This window comes from Podarcis filfolensis (genome assembly GCF_964270895.1).
Source record: "Podarcis filfolensis genome assembly, chromosome: 6".
Taxonomy (NCBI): Eukaryota; Metazoa; Chordata; class Lepidosauria; order Squamata; family Lacertidae; genus Podarcis; species Podarcis filfolensis.
In genome coordinates this window covers 54,154,014-54,170,363 of record NC_139609.1, presented here as the reverse complement: position 1 = coordinate 54,170,363, position 16,350 = coordinate 54,154,014, and the positions used below count along the sequence as shown (strand labels likewise).

The following is a 16,350-nucleotide window of genomic DNA, read 5'->3' as shown; positions in this document are numbered from 1 at the left end:
AGCTCTAAGCAGTTACCCCTGAGATACGGCTATATTTTATGACAGGCTGAAAGTCCAACTCCTGCTGTGCTTGCTACATGACCCATGGCACAAGGAGATCATTTTGTTCTGGAGGTCTTTGAAACCTTTGTCTTGCAAAGCCAAACTCAGATCTGGAAATGAGTGCCCCACACTTTAGAACTGGAGATCAGCACACCTTGTACTATTGTAGATGCAGCCTGTTCCCTTTGGGTCTGGTCCAGTTTGCATACTGAGAATCAGATTTACCTAATGGCATGGGGACCAGGTTGCCATTATATATCCAAATAACACCAGTGATGCACGTATATAGCAAACACTTATCTGACAGCTGAGAAGGGAGCTAACAAAAGGGATTGCATCCTTCCTTGATCACAACATTCTCCTATGGCCTTAGTAAATAAACTGGGTTTCTCATTAACTTCACAGTTTGCTCTTTCCAGTTTGCATTTAATACAGTAGCAACTGCTTCCCTAGATACCCAGGTGCACACTGTCTTAACAGTCAGGCAGAAAGAAGCATTAAGATTACAGCCCTACAGTGTGATTTCCGTTACCAAAGCAATTCCATTATGAAAGTGTCTGCTGTGGACACTGCAATCTTGGCTCTGGAGCAAATTTGCGCGACTGGAGCATGGGGATCTGGTTGAGTCTGGTCTAGCCAAGCAGATAACTTCAGGTGGGTTCACAGAAGAATGTGCAAATACCAGGTCTCCCTGTTATTATTATTTTTTTCATATTCATCCTCAATACTTGGAGAACCATCTATACCAAACAATGGATCACATGTGCTCCTTCATACGACATGAGAATAGCCATAACAAGTGCAGACTCCCACCAACACACTTGGGACACTGCACCTTGCAAGGAGAATCAGCACTGAACCAGCAATGTTGTCCTAAATTCCTTCTGTGTTGGTTCTGTATGCCTTCTATTTTCACCCTCCCTGATCTCTTAGAGTAAATGCGTTCGATAAAAACACATGTAATTAATGTCTGGGTTTTGGCCACCTCATGAGAAGAGAAGACTCCCTGGAAAAGACCCTGAGGTTGGGAAAGATGGAGGGCACAAGGAGAAGGGGAAGACAGAGGACGAGATGGTTGGACAGTGTTCTCGAAACTACCAGCATGAGTTTGACCAAACTGCAGGAGGCAGTGGAAGACAGAAGTGCCTGGCGTGCTCTGGTCCATGGGGTCACGAAGAGTCGGACACGACTAAACGACTAAACAACAACAACAATAGCTGGTCTAAGCAGTACTTGGAGCTCCAGATTTCTCCTAGGCCAACACAGCAGACCAATTTTGGATGTAGCAGAACTGTTATTTGTCATCCAGTCTTCACATCAGTTCTTCCTTGCTTATTGTCAAACAAGGAAGAATATTAAGTACTCCGTTGCAAAGATCTCAAGAGCCTTTGCTCTTCTGTCTCAAGAAGTTGAAAACACAAGTGAGCTATTCCCAAAGGCCCTAGGAAGAAAATTGCTTTGGGATAAATAGTCCATAGTCAGTGACTATCTATGCCGAAGAACATAAAATATCTCTGCTCCCTGTGTTGTTGAAGCAAATGCTTGTTCACATCTAATTCCAGCTTCCCATACCTTAAACACTCAGCAGAATGGCACACTATCTCTTACAGCAGGTGGCAATAATGACAGTGAGAAGATAAGACTCAAGGAGGAGGCTTGCTGAAGGTGTCCTGCCCAAAGCTGATCTCACAGACTGTAGTAATACTTCTTAGTTATAGTTTGCTTGCTCAAGCTCTTTGCCACAACAGGCATTGTACTGACATCCAGATGCCCATTCTTGGATTAATGCATTTCACTTGCTACTTTGAAGGGACAGCTGCATGCAGAAAGTTAATGGCACTTACAGAAAGCTCTGCACAATCACACCAGCTCACATCTGCTCCTTAGCACAAATGTCTCCCACCAAATAATTTTCTTTAGCACCATTCGAGTGCAATAAAACATAACACTAATTATGTGCAACAGCAATAATATTAAATTCCATCTGGACACATCAGCCTTGTTTCAAGGCATAAAAAATTAGATAACTATCCATAGCCAAAGCGAATGAGTCTTTAATGCTCTCTGTGTTGCAGGCAAGCCGCTAATGGAAATGGATGTCTAGCTTTTATTTGCATTTAGCATGCATCTGTAATGTTGCTGTTATTTATTCAAGTGGCTTATGCTAACTTTGGCAGAGAGGTGCTCCCAAGTGCATATGGTTAATGAAGGTTGCACAGCAAAGAGCATCAGTAATTAAACAGCAAACGCAACAGCTCAGATGCTTATGCACCAAGGGTTTCAATACTCAAAAGGCCTGTTTCAATTGCATGGGAAGGGGTGCATGGAGTTTGAAGGGAACTGAGGAAGACCAGAGCATTCAAAGAGATTTGTAGACATTATCTTGGCTGGTAAGCTTTGCAACAAGAATTTGGCCCTTTGAGGACCACCGGATGCCCAGCGGCTAACCCAGAGGGATGAGAGATGAGTGGAGGGAGTTGACAGTGATACGAGGCTAGGCTAGCAGCTCTCTTTGGTGTACAGCAGGAGGGTGGGGAACCCGAGGGTCGCATTTCCTCCAGTGAAACCTTCCACACGCCATTGGTGGGAAGGGCCAGAGGCAAATGTGAGCAGAGCAACAATGTAAATGTTACCGTTGTACAGGACGCTAGGTTCTATCCTCCATGCACAATAAGCATTATCAGAGTTCAAGGACATATTGCAGCCAGTCAAAAACCGGGGGTGCAAAGAAGGGCTGGTAAGGAGTGTGGTGCAGAAGATGGCCTGGGGAGAGGTTATAATGGGGCCTGAGGTTCTCTATTCCTGGTGTACAGCCTGGGAGCTGGCTCACCACCTCATCCTCTTCTTAAGAATCTCCTTCAGCAAGGTTTTACAACCCTGGAAGGTAGGACACTACTATCACCACCATACTCTGGGAGAGGACTGAGCAATGGCCTGCCCAAGGCCCTTCGACGAGTTGATTGTGGCAGATGGGATATTTTTTTAAAGGAGAAGCTTCCTGGTTCAGCTCTGAATCTCTTCTAGGAACTGCACCAGCTCGTCAGCCTGGCCTGGCTCCGCAAGCCCTTCAGCCCAACTCTGACGGGTGACTGGCCTCGGAGAAGGGTGGCTGCTGTACCCCGCCCTCTGCAGCCTGTTACACAAACGGTGCGCCGCCGGGGAGAGAGCGAGAGCGATCTCCTCCTCTCTCCTCATCGTACTTGCACGCCGCAGTCCCTGTTGTGTAACCCGACCCACACAGGCTCTTCACAAAGGCGACGCCTCGCCCCTGCTCTCTTCCTCCCGCAGCTTGGGCACAGCGAGAGCTCGAGAGAGGCTGAAGCCCATTGGCTCGCTCCTCGCGTCCGCCCTGGCAAGACGGCGAAGTTCCGCTCCGGGAAGGTAAGGGAAACAAAAGGCGGCGCGTGGGGGGCGCCCGAGCCGCGCAACTTTGCCAGGGTGGTCGCGTTCTGTTGCAAAGCGGGACGTTCCATCCGCTCGGACAACGGAATACCTCTCAAAGAAGCAAAACGGGCGCAATGGCTCCCCCCCCCCAGAACACACACAGCATGCAGCCAATTAAGCCACGCTGGGCTGCCTCGAGGCGGAAGGTCAAGCCAAGCCACCTCTCCGTCTTTTTAGAAACGTTAACAGCAAAGACCCCTGTGTCATCCTGAAGCGTGACCAACCGAACGCCCTTGGATTGTGGCGGGAGAGCTTTCCTGCGCGACTCTAGTCCGCGAAAGCTTGTATCATATGCCGTCTGTGCAAAGCGTTTTCGCAGGCTGCAGCAGCAGGGCTCTCTTGCTGTTGCTGAGTTTTTTAAAAAAATATTACTGTAATTCTAGAAATGTACAATGATCCTCCCTACAGTGTTACCTATTCTCCTCATCTGTTCATCATAGTGTAACAAATGGAGACTATGAATACGTATTAGAACTTCAGAATGGGAATCGAGATTCCTGTTGTCTGTGGAGCTGGAAGTATTTTTTTTACAAAACAAAACTGAAAACAGGAAATACTTCAGTCAAGAAAAAACATCTTGCCTATGGGAAATTCCCAATGGAATTAAATGAAGCGATCAAAAATAACTTGTTTATTCCACCTATCTTTAACAGAGCATTCAGGCTGCAGGGCGTGTGAAATAATTTTTTTCTGATCTCCTATAATGGCAAACAGTATCAGAATTTTCTGTTTGATAAGAAATCTGTTCCTCAGCAAACTCTAGTTTAACACCAGGCTCTCAATGGGACTAAAAAGTCTTTAGTTATAATCCTAAAACTACTTGAAACGAATGAGACATACTTCAGGGGATGGGGAAGCACACTAAATCTGTTTTCTGATCATTATCCCTGACTGCTTACTAGAGAATCTGCTGTCTGGTACACAGTTGTGAAGTGTAATTATGTAGGTAAGGGTTTGCCAAATGAAAAAATAAAGCATGAGAATTGCTTTGCCTTAAATAAAGCTTGAGTGGCTGTCTGGCAGGGATGCTGTAGTCACAACCTGCATTGCACATCCTGCATTGAACAGTGAGTTGAGACTTGATGGCCTCTAAGGTCTCTTCCAATTCTATGATCAAGGCCTATCTACTACAGCATCTTGTCTCCTACAGCAGATGATGAGCATCCCCTATTCTTTGTCTCCAGCATCCCATATGCAAGACATATATGCTAGTTCTGAACATGAAGCTTCTAACGGGTCATAAGTGGCCTACCTGAAGAACAGCAGCAGACTGCTAAGGGGAGATAAATTTGCCAAATTAGACTGCCATGGTCTTAACAGCATTCTTTATATAGTAAAATGGCTTACTCTAACTTTAAAATGCTAATAACAGCATCCTCGAAGGAAAGATAATTGGAAAAGGAACATCTGCATCTGTTCCTCATTTTAACCAACACAAGAAAAAAGATCTTTGCTTTATTTGCTTTAACCTACAGAAGGAAACACATCTTAAGTTGAGAGTACCTCCCAATGTGAAAATAACTAATGGTGTACAATTACCAATTTTCAGTTTCAAAGACACAGGCGCAATCCGTATTTGCTAGAACTGTCTGGCTGAGGATGTGGGTCCACGCTCTTGGCTTCACAGCCTTGCCCCATCTTGGTGGATTCCTGGGCTGGTTCTTCACTCGGAAGGAAGTGCCCACGTGGTTTGAAGATCTGAAGAAACCGTCATGGCGGCCACCCAATAAAATGTTCCCAGTTGCTTGGACGACACTGTATACAAGCATGGGGTAAGGCTTCCTGGGCAGCCCCTTCCTCTTCACTCAAGGCTCCAGTCCTAAGCACATGCTAGAAAGCAAGCCCAACTGAATTCAGTGGAACTTAGGTCCAAGAAAAAATACATGGGAACAGACTGACAGCAATTCCATTTGCCTCTGCTGCTTCCATGGTAGCCTTTGTAGCAACTAGTTGGCTGATTTCCTCTTCATGGTGGGTTTTCTCCAGTTAGTCACACTCAACATAGATCCATGGAATAGACACAACTAACTCAGGTACCTCCATTTCAGTGGGTTTTAGCTGGGTGCTACCTGTTGCAATTAATCCTGACCCAGTGGCTCCTTGCTTCCATCTCCCTTCTTGCATTTCATGTTGGGAAATGCTATCCTAGAGCCCCCTGCAATGGATTAAGTAGTGTCAGGATGCTGCCTTTAATGAAGTTGTTCCAGTCTACTGTCTCCATCCAGGAGGACAGAAGTTGCGACTCTTAGGTTGCAATCCTAAACACACTTTCTTAAGAGTTAAGTCCAAAGTACCATTGAAAGTGGGCCTTACTTCTGCGTAGACAGGTGTATAATTACACTTAATATCTTAGACCCTTCTGCACTACTTCTTTAATGCAGATTCCTTGGGGGCTCAGAACTCCTGCTAGATTGGTAGTGATAATCAAAAATTCTGCAACATTAAACTAGCTCTGGGAAATAGAGTAAGCCCACAACTTACACACATTTATATTGTGCACATTTAGCTTTACACATGTAGCAAAAAACTAAAAAGGGGTGGAAAGGGGGCTGGGTTCCTGGGGAAATGACATTGGCAATCCCACCCGCCTTTGAACCCAATGGGTTTTGACTATACAAAATTTTGGCTTTAGGTGCGATCCTCAGAATGTAACCCCCATGTAAGTTGAGGGCTTTCTGTAGTGAAATTCTAGCTATATTGATAAACCAAGTGCTTGTGAAGCGGCACCATAGATTTGTTATGTCTTATCTTTGAGATTTCTACTAAAAAAGCTTCAAAGGTACTAAGCCATCATCTAAGCTACATTTCACTGGTGTTAAGGCTTACACGGGAAGGGTTGCTCAGAGTAGTAATCCTACTGAAGCAAAGCTGATAATGTGGCATTCAAAAGCAAAGCATTGTCTGGTTTCCTTTTCTGCAGGTATGCTTCATATTTGGTGTGGAAGGACCTTGATGGCTTCAACAGTCAAGCAGTTGTCCCACTGGGCCTCTATGGAGCTCAGCTTGCACTGAACTGGGCATGGACTCCTATATTCTTTGGAGCTCACAACCTAAAGCTGGTAATGTATCCCAAACATTTGCTGTACCATTATGTTGCCTGTATTGCTGTTACCTTTTTGGGACCTCCAGTGAGGCTGACTAGGAAACTGCTGGGCTAAAATTGTTCAGTGGAATGTGCAGACTCTTTTTAAAAAATCCTCTAGTAGGCATGGTTATGTAAACGCACACATTATGTCCGGGCCTCAAAATATACTGAGTTTCTGCTAGAAATGTCAAAACTAGGAAGGTCCAGAGTGAGGCTTTCAGTTGTTGAGCCAGTGGGACACAGTGCTTCAAATGTTAGACCAGAACTGTGGAGAAACCCACTCTGCCATGAAGCTCACTTGGGCCAGTCATAAGCTCTCATCTTAAGCTACCTCACAGGGTTGTTGTGGAGAGAAAATAGGGGCAAAGTTCCCAGTAAGAAAAACAGGATATAAATGTAACAAACGAACTAGAACTAATTCCTTTACGGCTTTGTTCTTTGCTCTCTCTGGCCCCAAGCCCTTGATTTTCTGTCCATGTTCCCAAAGGGTAAAGCAGAAAAAGAGGGCAAAACAACCTGCTACAGAACAAAGCAGGCAGATAGGTTAATGTGTTTTAGTGGCGATTAAAGTTCCCTGGGCACACAATAATGAGTCTTCAAGCGAGGTCCTCCATAATGTTTGTAGCTGGCATTTAGTTACAAGGAGAATTTGATGAACTGGGGCAAAAGGCTTGCATGGCTTGTATCCACTTTGCAGCTCGCTCCCACCAGTGATATCAGCCCCTTGCAGTTCTGTTTACTGCCTTCAAAATTAAAGCAGCTGGTTGCCTCGAGAAGGGTGTGAAGCTAGCACCGTTATGATCGGGGTGATCCATATTTTTCAGTTGAGAATGGTGTGTCTTGAGATAAGCAGCTCTGAGCACCACACCTTGACCTAATCAACAAGCAAAGGCCAGAGCTTCAGTGCGCTCATTATTCATATGTGCCTTATTAAACTGTAAAATGCCAAGGTGTTAATAAGAGAATATGTATGATAGGAATTGTTTGGATTAGCACATTTAGACACTTAGCGCTGCATTAGAGATGAAGAAAAGGAGAGCCTGGAGTGTTCAGATGGCTAAATTCCAGCCTCTAGGGAACTGAGGAAGAATGGCAACATTTCTAAGCACAGATGGAAGTGACATTACAACTTGGAAAATTTGGTAATAAGGCTAATAACTCTTATCCTGCTCTGCTAAAAGGAATATGGCCCACCCAGCCCCATCCTATGCTCTGCTGTCTACTGGCACAAAAGCATAGTATCTGGTGAAAGGATTCTATAGTTGACACCTGGGAAAACCTTGCTCTACCACTATGAGCTGGATCCACCCTGTGCACTGAGCCAGCCACCATCACTACGACTAGTGCCTGCTAAATAAAAGCTTCTGTCCCGATTCCTGCAGAAGAACATTGTGCAAAGATCTTTGCAAGGGAGGCAGGGAAATGAGGGGACCAGCAACCTGTTCCAGTTGCCAATGGAGCAATGCTTCCACTGACAAAAAGCTCTGGCATGAAAAGCCTGAGAGGTACATGGGAGCAGATGGGGCAGTCCTGGAGTGCTCAGCCACTTGCTTTGTGTAGGATCATTCTCAGCCTTGTGGTAAAAGAAGAGATTGTGTCTTTTGCATTCTGTCCAGTGTGTCAATCATTTAGACATTGCTATTTCTCTTTTCCAGGCCCTGATCGACATTGTGGGTCTTTATGGGTTAGTGCTGGCCACGATGTATTCCTGGTACCCTATTAACAAAACAGCAACACTGCTGATGCTGCCTTACCTTGCCTGGCTGACCTTAGCTTCTTCTCTTACCTACCGTATCTGGAAAGACAATCCTGAAAAGGGAAAGAAGAAAGAATAAGGAAGGAACTGGGGAAATGGACATATTTGGCGAAACCCTTTGACACTGAGATCTGGTACTATGAAGGAAGTTAATTTAACTGGCACAAAAGCATTTAGCATTTAAGGGTTGGGAGATGGGGAATCCTTTACGAAATGCAATGGCACATATTAAGAAGACTGTTATACATTCTGAGTTTGAAAACCACAGTTCCCATCCTCATTCAAAGCACTATTTTATACATGTTTACTCAGAGAAGTCTCACTGAATTAATTGAAGCCTTAGTATTCTAATGAGACGATGTTGTCAGGTAACATTTATATAGATAAGCCCTTCTTAAAACTTTGGATTAGCTTTGTTTTGTTTCACTGAATTGTAGTTAGACTACTTCAGAAAAATCTGGAGGTGCACTAGACTCATTAAGAGTTGAACACCCATATATGTGTTGTACTAATGAGGGTTGCTTCACACATTCTTGCTTTTTAGGTGCATACATTATCTTTTCCTCTCCCATTTCCTCCCCTCTTCATTCTTTTCCCCAAGTGCCATAATTTAGATTGTAACACATTGGGGCAAGGACCTATTTTTTTTGTTGGCTTCATTCCAATAGCATATAAACAGTGCAATCCTACATATGTCTATTTGCGAGTAAGCTTTATTGAATTCAGTAGGGCCTACTCCCAGGAAAGTGTGTACAGGACTAAGGTGCAAGTCTTTCTACACCTAAACATGTAAAGTGTGGATGTTTAAGCACTGGTTTTGGGGTTTTTTTGTGGAGTTGGGAATAGCCTCAGGCACTCTGTTAGGTGGATACTCAGTGGCATAGCTGGGTGAATGTATGAAAAGGCTCAGATGCTGAGAATGCAACAGGAATTATTTTCACCCGACAGGAGGGTTTGCTCTGTTTTTCCAAGTCAGTTATTACATGGGCAGATGGTTACACATGAATGCACCATGATGAGCTATTTCACAAGCTGTGTTTTCATTTGTTTAAAGTAAAGGAATTCAGTTCTAGTGCTGGGGACAGAACCGAGCAACTGCTGGAAATGGGTCCCCCAAAAGTTATAGTATAATATATTTGCTTTTGCTGCTTGAGATTAACATGGCCAGCCATTTGGAAATAGATTTAATAAGTTGTGGGGGGGGGGGGTTAAGTGGGGGAGCTGCTATTATTGCTTCTTTCTCCCAGTAGCCCTTGGTGCAACCTGAAATCTGTTTAGCATCCAGCAGAGGCTTACTTAATGAAGTTTGCCCAATACCCTCTTAACACTGCTACAAACTGCAGACTTTGGGGCTTTGACATCATATTCTGCTTTTTCTCCCCTTTGCATTGTTTTGTTGAACACCCAGCCTGACTAAGTGTTTCAGGCAGTGTATTTTTCTAGAAGAGGCACCAGAACTCACCATGAATGGCTCCTTTGTTCCCTTATAATGGCAATGACGCCCACCTGAGAGGCGCCGGAACTGAGTTCCGGCAAGTTCTGGCTGGAAAAAAACCGTTTCTGGGGAACATAAGCTTGCTCATGACTTTGTGAATTTTGCTTTGTCCTAATAAAGGTATTGTCCTACTGTGGCTTTTGGATTTTTTTTCCCTAATGGGCAACACAGTCTTTAATCAGAGCAGGCAGGCTGGTTTTCAGGACATCTGGAGGTCAATGCATAAGCACCAACTCCTTCACCCACCCACATATAGAGCTTGTGTTTTAAACTGGAAACTGCCTTGAAATGCCTTTTGAGGGCCACCATGTGGGTAGGAACATATGAATTTGTCTCATACATAGTCAGACCACTGATCAATCTAGATCAGTACTCATAGATGTTGATTTAGCAGCTCTCCACAGTTTCAGACCTACCTGGAGATTCTGTGGTTTGAACCATGGACCTTCTCATGTGCACCAACCACAGAGCAACAGCTCTTCTCTGACATTGTTCACAAGTGATCACAGGAATTACATTGACTGGCAAATCCAATGCATCTGCTCTGTGATGGAGACTCCTCCATGGGATATTGAATGGTGCTCTGGAAAGCTTCTGGGGGAGACAGGATTCTGGAGTCCTAATTTTAAAAACCTGCCTTATTCCAGAATCTAGAAGTAGGTTTTCGTAATCAGTGCAATGATTTGTATTTTATACTACTATTAATATTGCTGTGAAAACATGACTGATGGTCAAAGGCCAACTCCGTGTATCCTTTCTTGACACTCAAGAACAGAGGGAAATAGGGCATTGGTGAAACAGGGGTGCTGGCCTGCCCCCCAATCACTTATCGGGCACAAGTCCTCCCATGACACCTCGAGAGCACACACACCCTGGCTCAGCACTCCAGCCCCTGCTTTGCCCACAGGAGGAATCTGCTGAGATCTCTAGCAGGAAAAGCTGCTGCTGCTGCTGCTGCTGCTGCTGGAGGGAACAGAAAGGGGTCCTCAGAGCAGCTTCCTGGTAGAGAGCAGTGTGGGTGTCCCATCCAGCCCAGAGGAGGCACATCCTTCCTGATGTCCAGGCAACCTCTACTGCTTCTCAGATTTTTTTGGGGTGGGGGCAGCAATACAGTTCCTTGCCAGGGGTGCAAGGGACACTAGGTATGCCTCTGACTGGGAACATTTCCAGCCCAGTTTGAACTGGATGCAAATTATGTAAACAGTTTTGTGCAGCAGGATACGTGCTTGATGAAGTGAGCCTGTTTTCTTTAGCTTTTCAGTGGTGACTCATGGCCATCCATCCAAGTTTGTTTTTAAACAAAGGTGTGAGTCAACTAGAGAGCACGATGGCTCAGAGAATGGTAGAGCATTGTGAACTTTGCACTCATTCTTTAACAGAATCAAACAATTGGCAAAGGTGTACGTGATTTAACTTTGTAAAAATAATAGAAACACATTGCTAAAGAAGATCTGCCAAAATAGCAAGATCTCAAATTCCATGCATCGTATCTCAGAAGCTCACATTGCAACACACTCTACCATAAGAATAAAAGCATTGCCACTATTGGGTCAGACTAAAGATCCAACAGAGGGACGCGGGTGGCACTGTGGGTTAAACCACAGAGCCTAGGACTTGCTAATCAGAAGGTCGGCAGTTTGAATCCCCGCGACGGGGTGAGCTCCCTTTGCTCGGTCCCTGCTCCTGCCAACCTAGCAGTCTGAAAGCACATCGAAGTGCAAGTAGATAAATAGGTACCGCTCCGGCGGAAAGGTAAACGGCGTTTCCATGCACTGCTCTGATTTGCCAGAAGTGGCTTAGTCATGCTGGCCACATGACCCGGAAGCTGTACACCGGCTCCCTCGGCCAATAAAGCAAGATGAACGCCACAACCCCAGAGTCGGCCACGACTGGACCTAATGGTCAGGGGTCCCTTTACAAATTCATAAGCTGAACTACCCCATCTGTTCTGAGCACCTGATAACTTGAATTTAGTCAGTATACTGCCTTGTGCAGGTCATAAATATTGTAAATTAAATAAAGTATCTGGGTTTGAAATCTTTCCCAAGAATGACTGACAACACAGTTCTTACAGTTATAGTTTGGCAAAGGTGACACAAATATGTGAATTTACATTTTACTTGGGAAGGGGAAAATAAGAAAGAGTGGCTGATGTTACACTGAAACGGTCCCTTAAAAGATCAGCTGGTCTTATCCAAAGAACTTACTTCATGTAATCTGCCCAGTCCTGGTGCACAATGATTATTTAGAGAGCCAGAGCGCCATCTAGTGATTACTGTTCTGAGACAAGATAAGGCACACAAATGCTATGTTGGTTCTGTTACAGAATCCTTATCAGGGCAGTACCTTTAATAGGCTAGCCAAGGTATCACAAAACAGCGTGCAAGTTTTTAAGTTCTCCATAACCTTTCATCAGACTGGATGGTAAGCAGAGCAGAAGGGGAAGGGGAGGAAAACTATTTTGGCTGATGTTAAGGCTTGGGGTCTGCCTCTGGTCAGAGTTTTAAAGCAGAATGATGGGGAGGTAGCAGACATTCAAACGTGACTCTTTTTAGGTGCTATATAGCTATCGGGTTGTACCAAGACCAGTTTGGAACATGGCACCTAAAAGAAGCCTCATTCAACTCCCTGCTCTACCCTCTCCAATTCCATCTTAAGTGCTGGCCCAAGACATTTTGGCACCTGAGGAGAACCACAAAATGGCGTCCAACCCCACCACCAGGGAAGGATCAAGTGAGGAATAATGATCTGCATCGGGAACAAGGGTGAGAGGAAACGACCAGTGCCTCCCATTTGCCAAGAGGCCACTGTAGAGGTAGGGGTGCATGTGGTGGTGCTGTCAGCAGATCCGGCCTCCAAGAAGTGTGCTGCAGCTGTTGCTCCCACCACAGCAGCAGCAGCAACAACAACAGGCAATGCATTCCTTGGAGGCCGGATCTGCTGCCCCTGTGGATCCTGCCGCCTGAGGCAGTCATCTCACCTTGCCTCATGGGTGGGCTGCCCCTGTATCAGAAGTCTCTGACCAGATGCAAACTCCATGGGTTTGGTGCCAGACAAGATGTGTTTCCCTCTCTGGCCCCCACCCCTTGCTCTGCTTACCATTTAGCCTACAGAAGGGTTCTGGAGAACATGCATGCTTCCACGCTATTTATGTTTTTGTTGACCTGTGATAAGGTATTGCCCTAATACAGATTTTGGAGTTTTTCTTATCTGTTGGTAAGAGTTTAAGGGGTAAATTATACGAAACAAATTTAGTTTGCAACATCAGCATTCAAACACCACTCTTACCTGTATCATGAACAGATAGCTATAACCATAATCAAGTATCTCTCTCATTTTTACAGAATCTAGGGAGCGAATAGTAATCTTGAAGCAACGCTGAATGGCAGTAAGGTAATGGATATGGGGAATAAAGTGAAATTTAATCCAGATCACAGAAGTACTATTTGCTGGTAGATCAGTTAGTCCAGGGCTTGAGGTACAGACTGTGCTGGATGGAGTTGAACGCTCCCTTATGCTGGAAGTTCACAGCTTCAGAGGGTTCCTTGATCCAGCACTATTTCTAGATGGACTTGGCCATGGTTATTCATGCACCAAGAACATCAAAACTGGACTACTGCAATGAACTTTACACGGGGCTGCCTTTGAAAAGTGTTCAGAAATGTAAATTGGTTCAAAATGCTGCTGGCCAATCTAATGCCTGGGAATGGGATGGACAGAGCCTATAACTGCAGTCCCATTCAATCTGCCTTGATCACCTGTTCTGGCCTTAACTCAGCTTGCTACTTCTCAACTTTATAGCCCTAAACCAGGCATAGGCAAACAGCCCTCCAGATGTTTTGGGACTACAACTCCCATCATCCCTAGCTAACAGGACCAGTGGTCAGTGATGATGGGAGTTGTCCCAAAACATCTGGAGGGCTGAGTTTGCCCATGCCTGCCCTAAACCACTTGAGTCCTGTAGATCCTAAGCACCTGCTTTGCTATATACTCCACTCGATTTCCAAAATTCTGCTTCAGGTAACTCCAGTGACTGTCATTCAATACTACAGGCACAAGGATCAGAGTATTTTTGGTTACAGCACGGTTGCCTGTGGCTTCATGTCTACTTCGGGTCTTTTTAGGAGGCTGAAACAAGAATCTCTTGTTGCTTTTGATATTGTCTTGATGATTTTCTATGTTGTTAGCTGTTCTGAGTTACCACCATAGTTGGAGTGGGGAACAGGGGAGACATTTTAAAATAAACAACATAAAGAAGAGTCCTGCTGGATCAGACCAAAGTCTCATCTAGTCCAGCATCCTCTTTTCCAGAGTGGTCAACCAGGTGGTGCCTCTGGGAAGCCTAAAATCAGGAGATGTGCACACCATCTCCTGCTGTGGTTCCTCGGCAATTGGTATTCAGAGGCATTTCGAAACAGGTAAAATATCTGTATCATTTAACACTGTGTTACATGCAAGCTTATGAGCATTGTATTTATTTTGTTTCTGTCGAGCCCCGAAGCTAGACAAGTCATCTGATGCTGGCATACAGCTGAGATATTCATACACCACTGGCGCCACCACAAAGACACCTTTCCAATTCCCCCAGCCTTCAGGGAGATAATGTACTCCATGCCAAGTTAATGCCTTGGCTGATCTTATTGAAAGACCACATCCACATTTACTACCTGCCAAGATACTTTTACATGTAAACAGCCTCAACATCAGTGTCAACCCATGCAATTCCCAATCTACTCAATGTTTCAAGTTATGTTAAGGACCTGCATTTTATTTGCTGAAATCTGAAGAGTTCTAATAAGCTGTCAAGCATACATGACTTTGTGACTGAACAATCCAATTGGCTCTGTTCCAAAATTAAAGGCAGTTTCATGCTATTTCAAGCTTACTCAGTTCTTCACTTGGGTTTCCTGCTTAAGAACCATGGACTCTTGCACTGAGTCAAATCATTAAGCCATATATGTAAAATAAATTGTTTCATGTACTTATTTTTAAGCATTCTACACCCCTCCTTTTAATCAAGAAGGCTTCCACAGAGCCTTCTGTGGAAGGAAGATGGATGGTTAGATAGCAGATATACTTATTTATAAATTTCTGTACAACTATGCAAAAAGGGAAATTCCACTGAGCCTTATTATTATTATTATTATTATTATTATTATTTAGAGAGAGAATGTCTTATGCTAAGCCATTGGTTCATCAAGCTTAATACTGCCTACACTTTCAGTAGCTCTCCAAGCTTTTCCAAGAAGGACCTTTCTCAGTCCTACTTGGAAATGTCAGGGATTGTACCTGGTGGAATATTTAGAATGCAAAGCATATGCTCTGCCATTAAGCTCCAATGCTTCCTCACCTGTCACAAGGCCAAAAAAAAAATTGTTATATAGAACTAGGAGGGTGAGGAGCATGGCTCTTACATCTGGAATAGAATTTGCTTGGAGTCATAGCTTATCTCAAAGCCCTGATGCTCACACACACAGTTGAAATCACATTTGTGCACTTACCCAATACAGTTTTATATATAAATGGTTTAAAATTATTGTTGTTGTTTATTAAATTTATATACCACCCTATACCCATAGATCTCAGGGTGGTTACATCTTAGATATACAACACCCCATGGGGCTCCTTTTATTTGGAATATTCAATGTCCTTTGGCTACAGTGGTCTAAGGTCAAGCAGAAATGGAAAGAATGATGAATGCCAGCATTCCTTAAACTGCTATTTCCCAGTCTTATTTTTAATGGACTAGCATAAGCGAATGTCAATGTCACAGCTCTCTAAGCTCTTTGAAGGGCTAACAGGTTGTGTGTGCTTTTCTCCCTCTGTAAAATAATACCTAGTCATCAGGTTGTTGAAGAATATACATAGTGGTAGATTCCATTAGATTAACACTTTTGTTTGCCTTCTAGGTATCTTAACAAGGGTGCCCATAAGCGGTAGCTTTGATGTGCCACAGAAAAATTAACTGATACCTACTAATTAAGACAATCCAAGTCAGCCTGACACAAGAGTGCCAGCATTGCTCTCCTGATAGCTTCTCCATATTGTTGTAGTCCTGGGTATGGTTCTATAGCATGTAGCAAATCTGTACAGAGGTATAAAAGCATGCCAATCTGTCCCTGAAATCACTGGAAAATAAGCAGACTGGGTGGGCGGGCTGCTGGAAAGGAAGACACCCTCTGGTTGCTACTGCTACTAAGTGTGCTTGTTTATTGTTTATTTGTCTTGCAGTAGTTACAGGAGGGGAGCAGAGGAATCACTGCCCAACAACGTATCCAGGGATCCGTTTTGTTTTGATAACAAGCTGTCCTTTTTATTCTAAAGAGCACATCCCAACCCTGTCCAATACAGACAGTGTCTTATTTCATCTTTGCTTCTGGCCAAATAAATATTTCCTGAGCCTGGATTGCAAGGCGCTGTCCTCTGTAGGCACCTTTATAATTAGAAAATATCCTAGGGGTAGACCCAGATGAGCAGAGGATATAAACATACACATTGACAAAAGGGCAACTCTTATAAACAGACCAT

At 44.3% G+C, this 16,350-nt stretch overlaps 2 protein-coding genes across 3 annotated transcripts in view; one reads left to right on the top strand and one right to left on the bottom strand.

Annotated features, from left to right (window-relative positions):
- Positions 1 to 16,350, bottom strand: part of OARD1 (O-acyl-ADP-ribose deacylase 1) — a gene marked incomplete at its 5' end in the record, with an annotated part of 41,391 nt that overhangs the window by 2,454 nt on the left and 22,587 nt on the right. Inside the window, 2 exons of one of the 2 annotated variants that reach the window (XM_083619705.1) lie at positions 5,556 to 5,641; positions 8,326 to 8,380. In XM_083619705.1, the coding sequence (XP_083475831.1) occupies positions 8,341 to 8,380 (40 nt within the window). In that variant the 3' untranslated portion in view covers positions 5,556 to 5,641; positions 8,326 to 8,340. Of the gene's footprint in view, positions 1 to 5,555; positions 5,642 to 8,325; positions 8,381 to 16,350 lie in introns of those variants that run through there. The other variant, XM_083619704.1, reaches the window with a different exon arrangement.
- On the top strand, positions 5,086 to 9,958 carry LOC310765123 (translocator protein-like; the record flags this gene model as incomplete). Its single annotated transcript, XM_083619692.1, has 3 exons — positions 5,086 to 5,258; positions 6,407 to 6,545; positions 8,227 to 9,958. 3 exons carry the CDS (start codon positions 5,086 to 5,088, stop codon positions 8,404 to 8,406), a joined length of 492 nt encoding a protein of 163 aa, XP_083475818.1. The 3' UTR covers positions 8,407 to 9,958.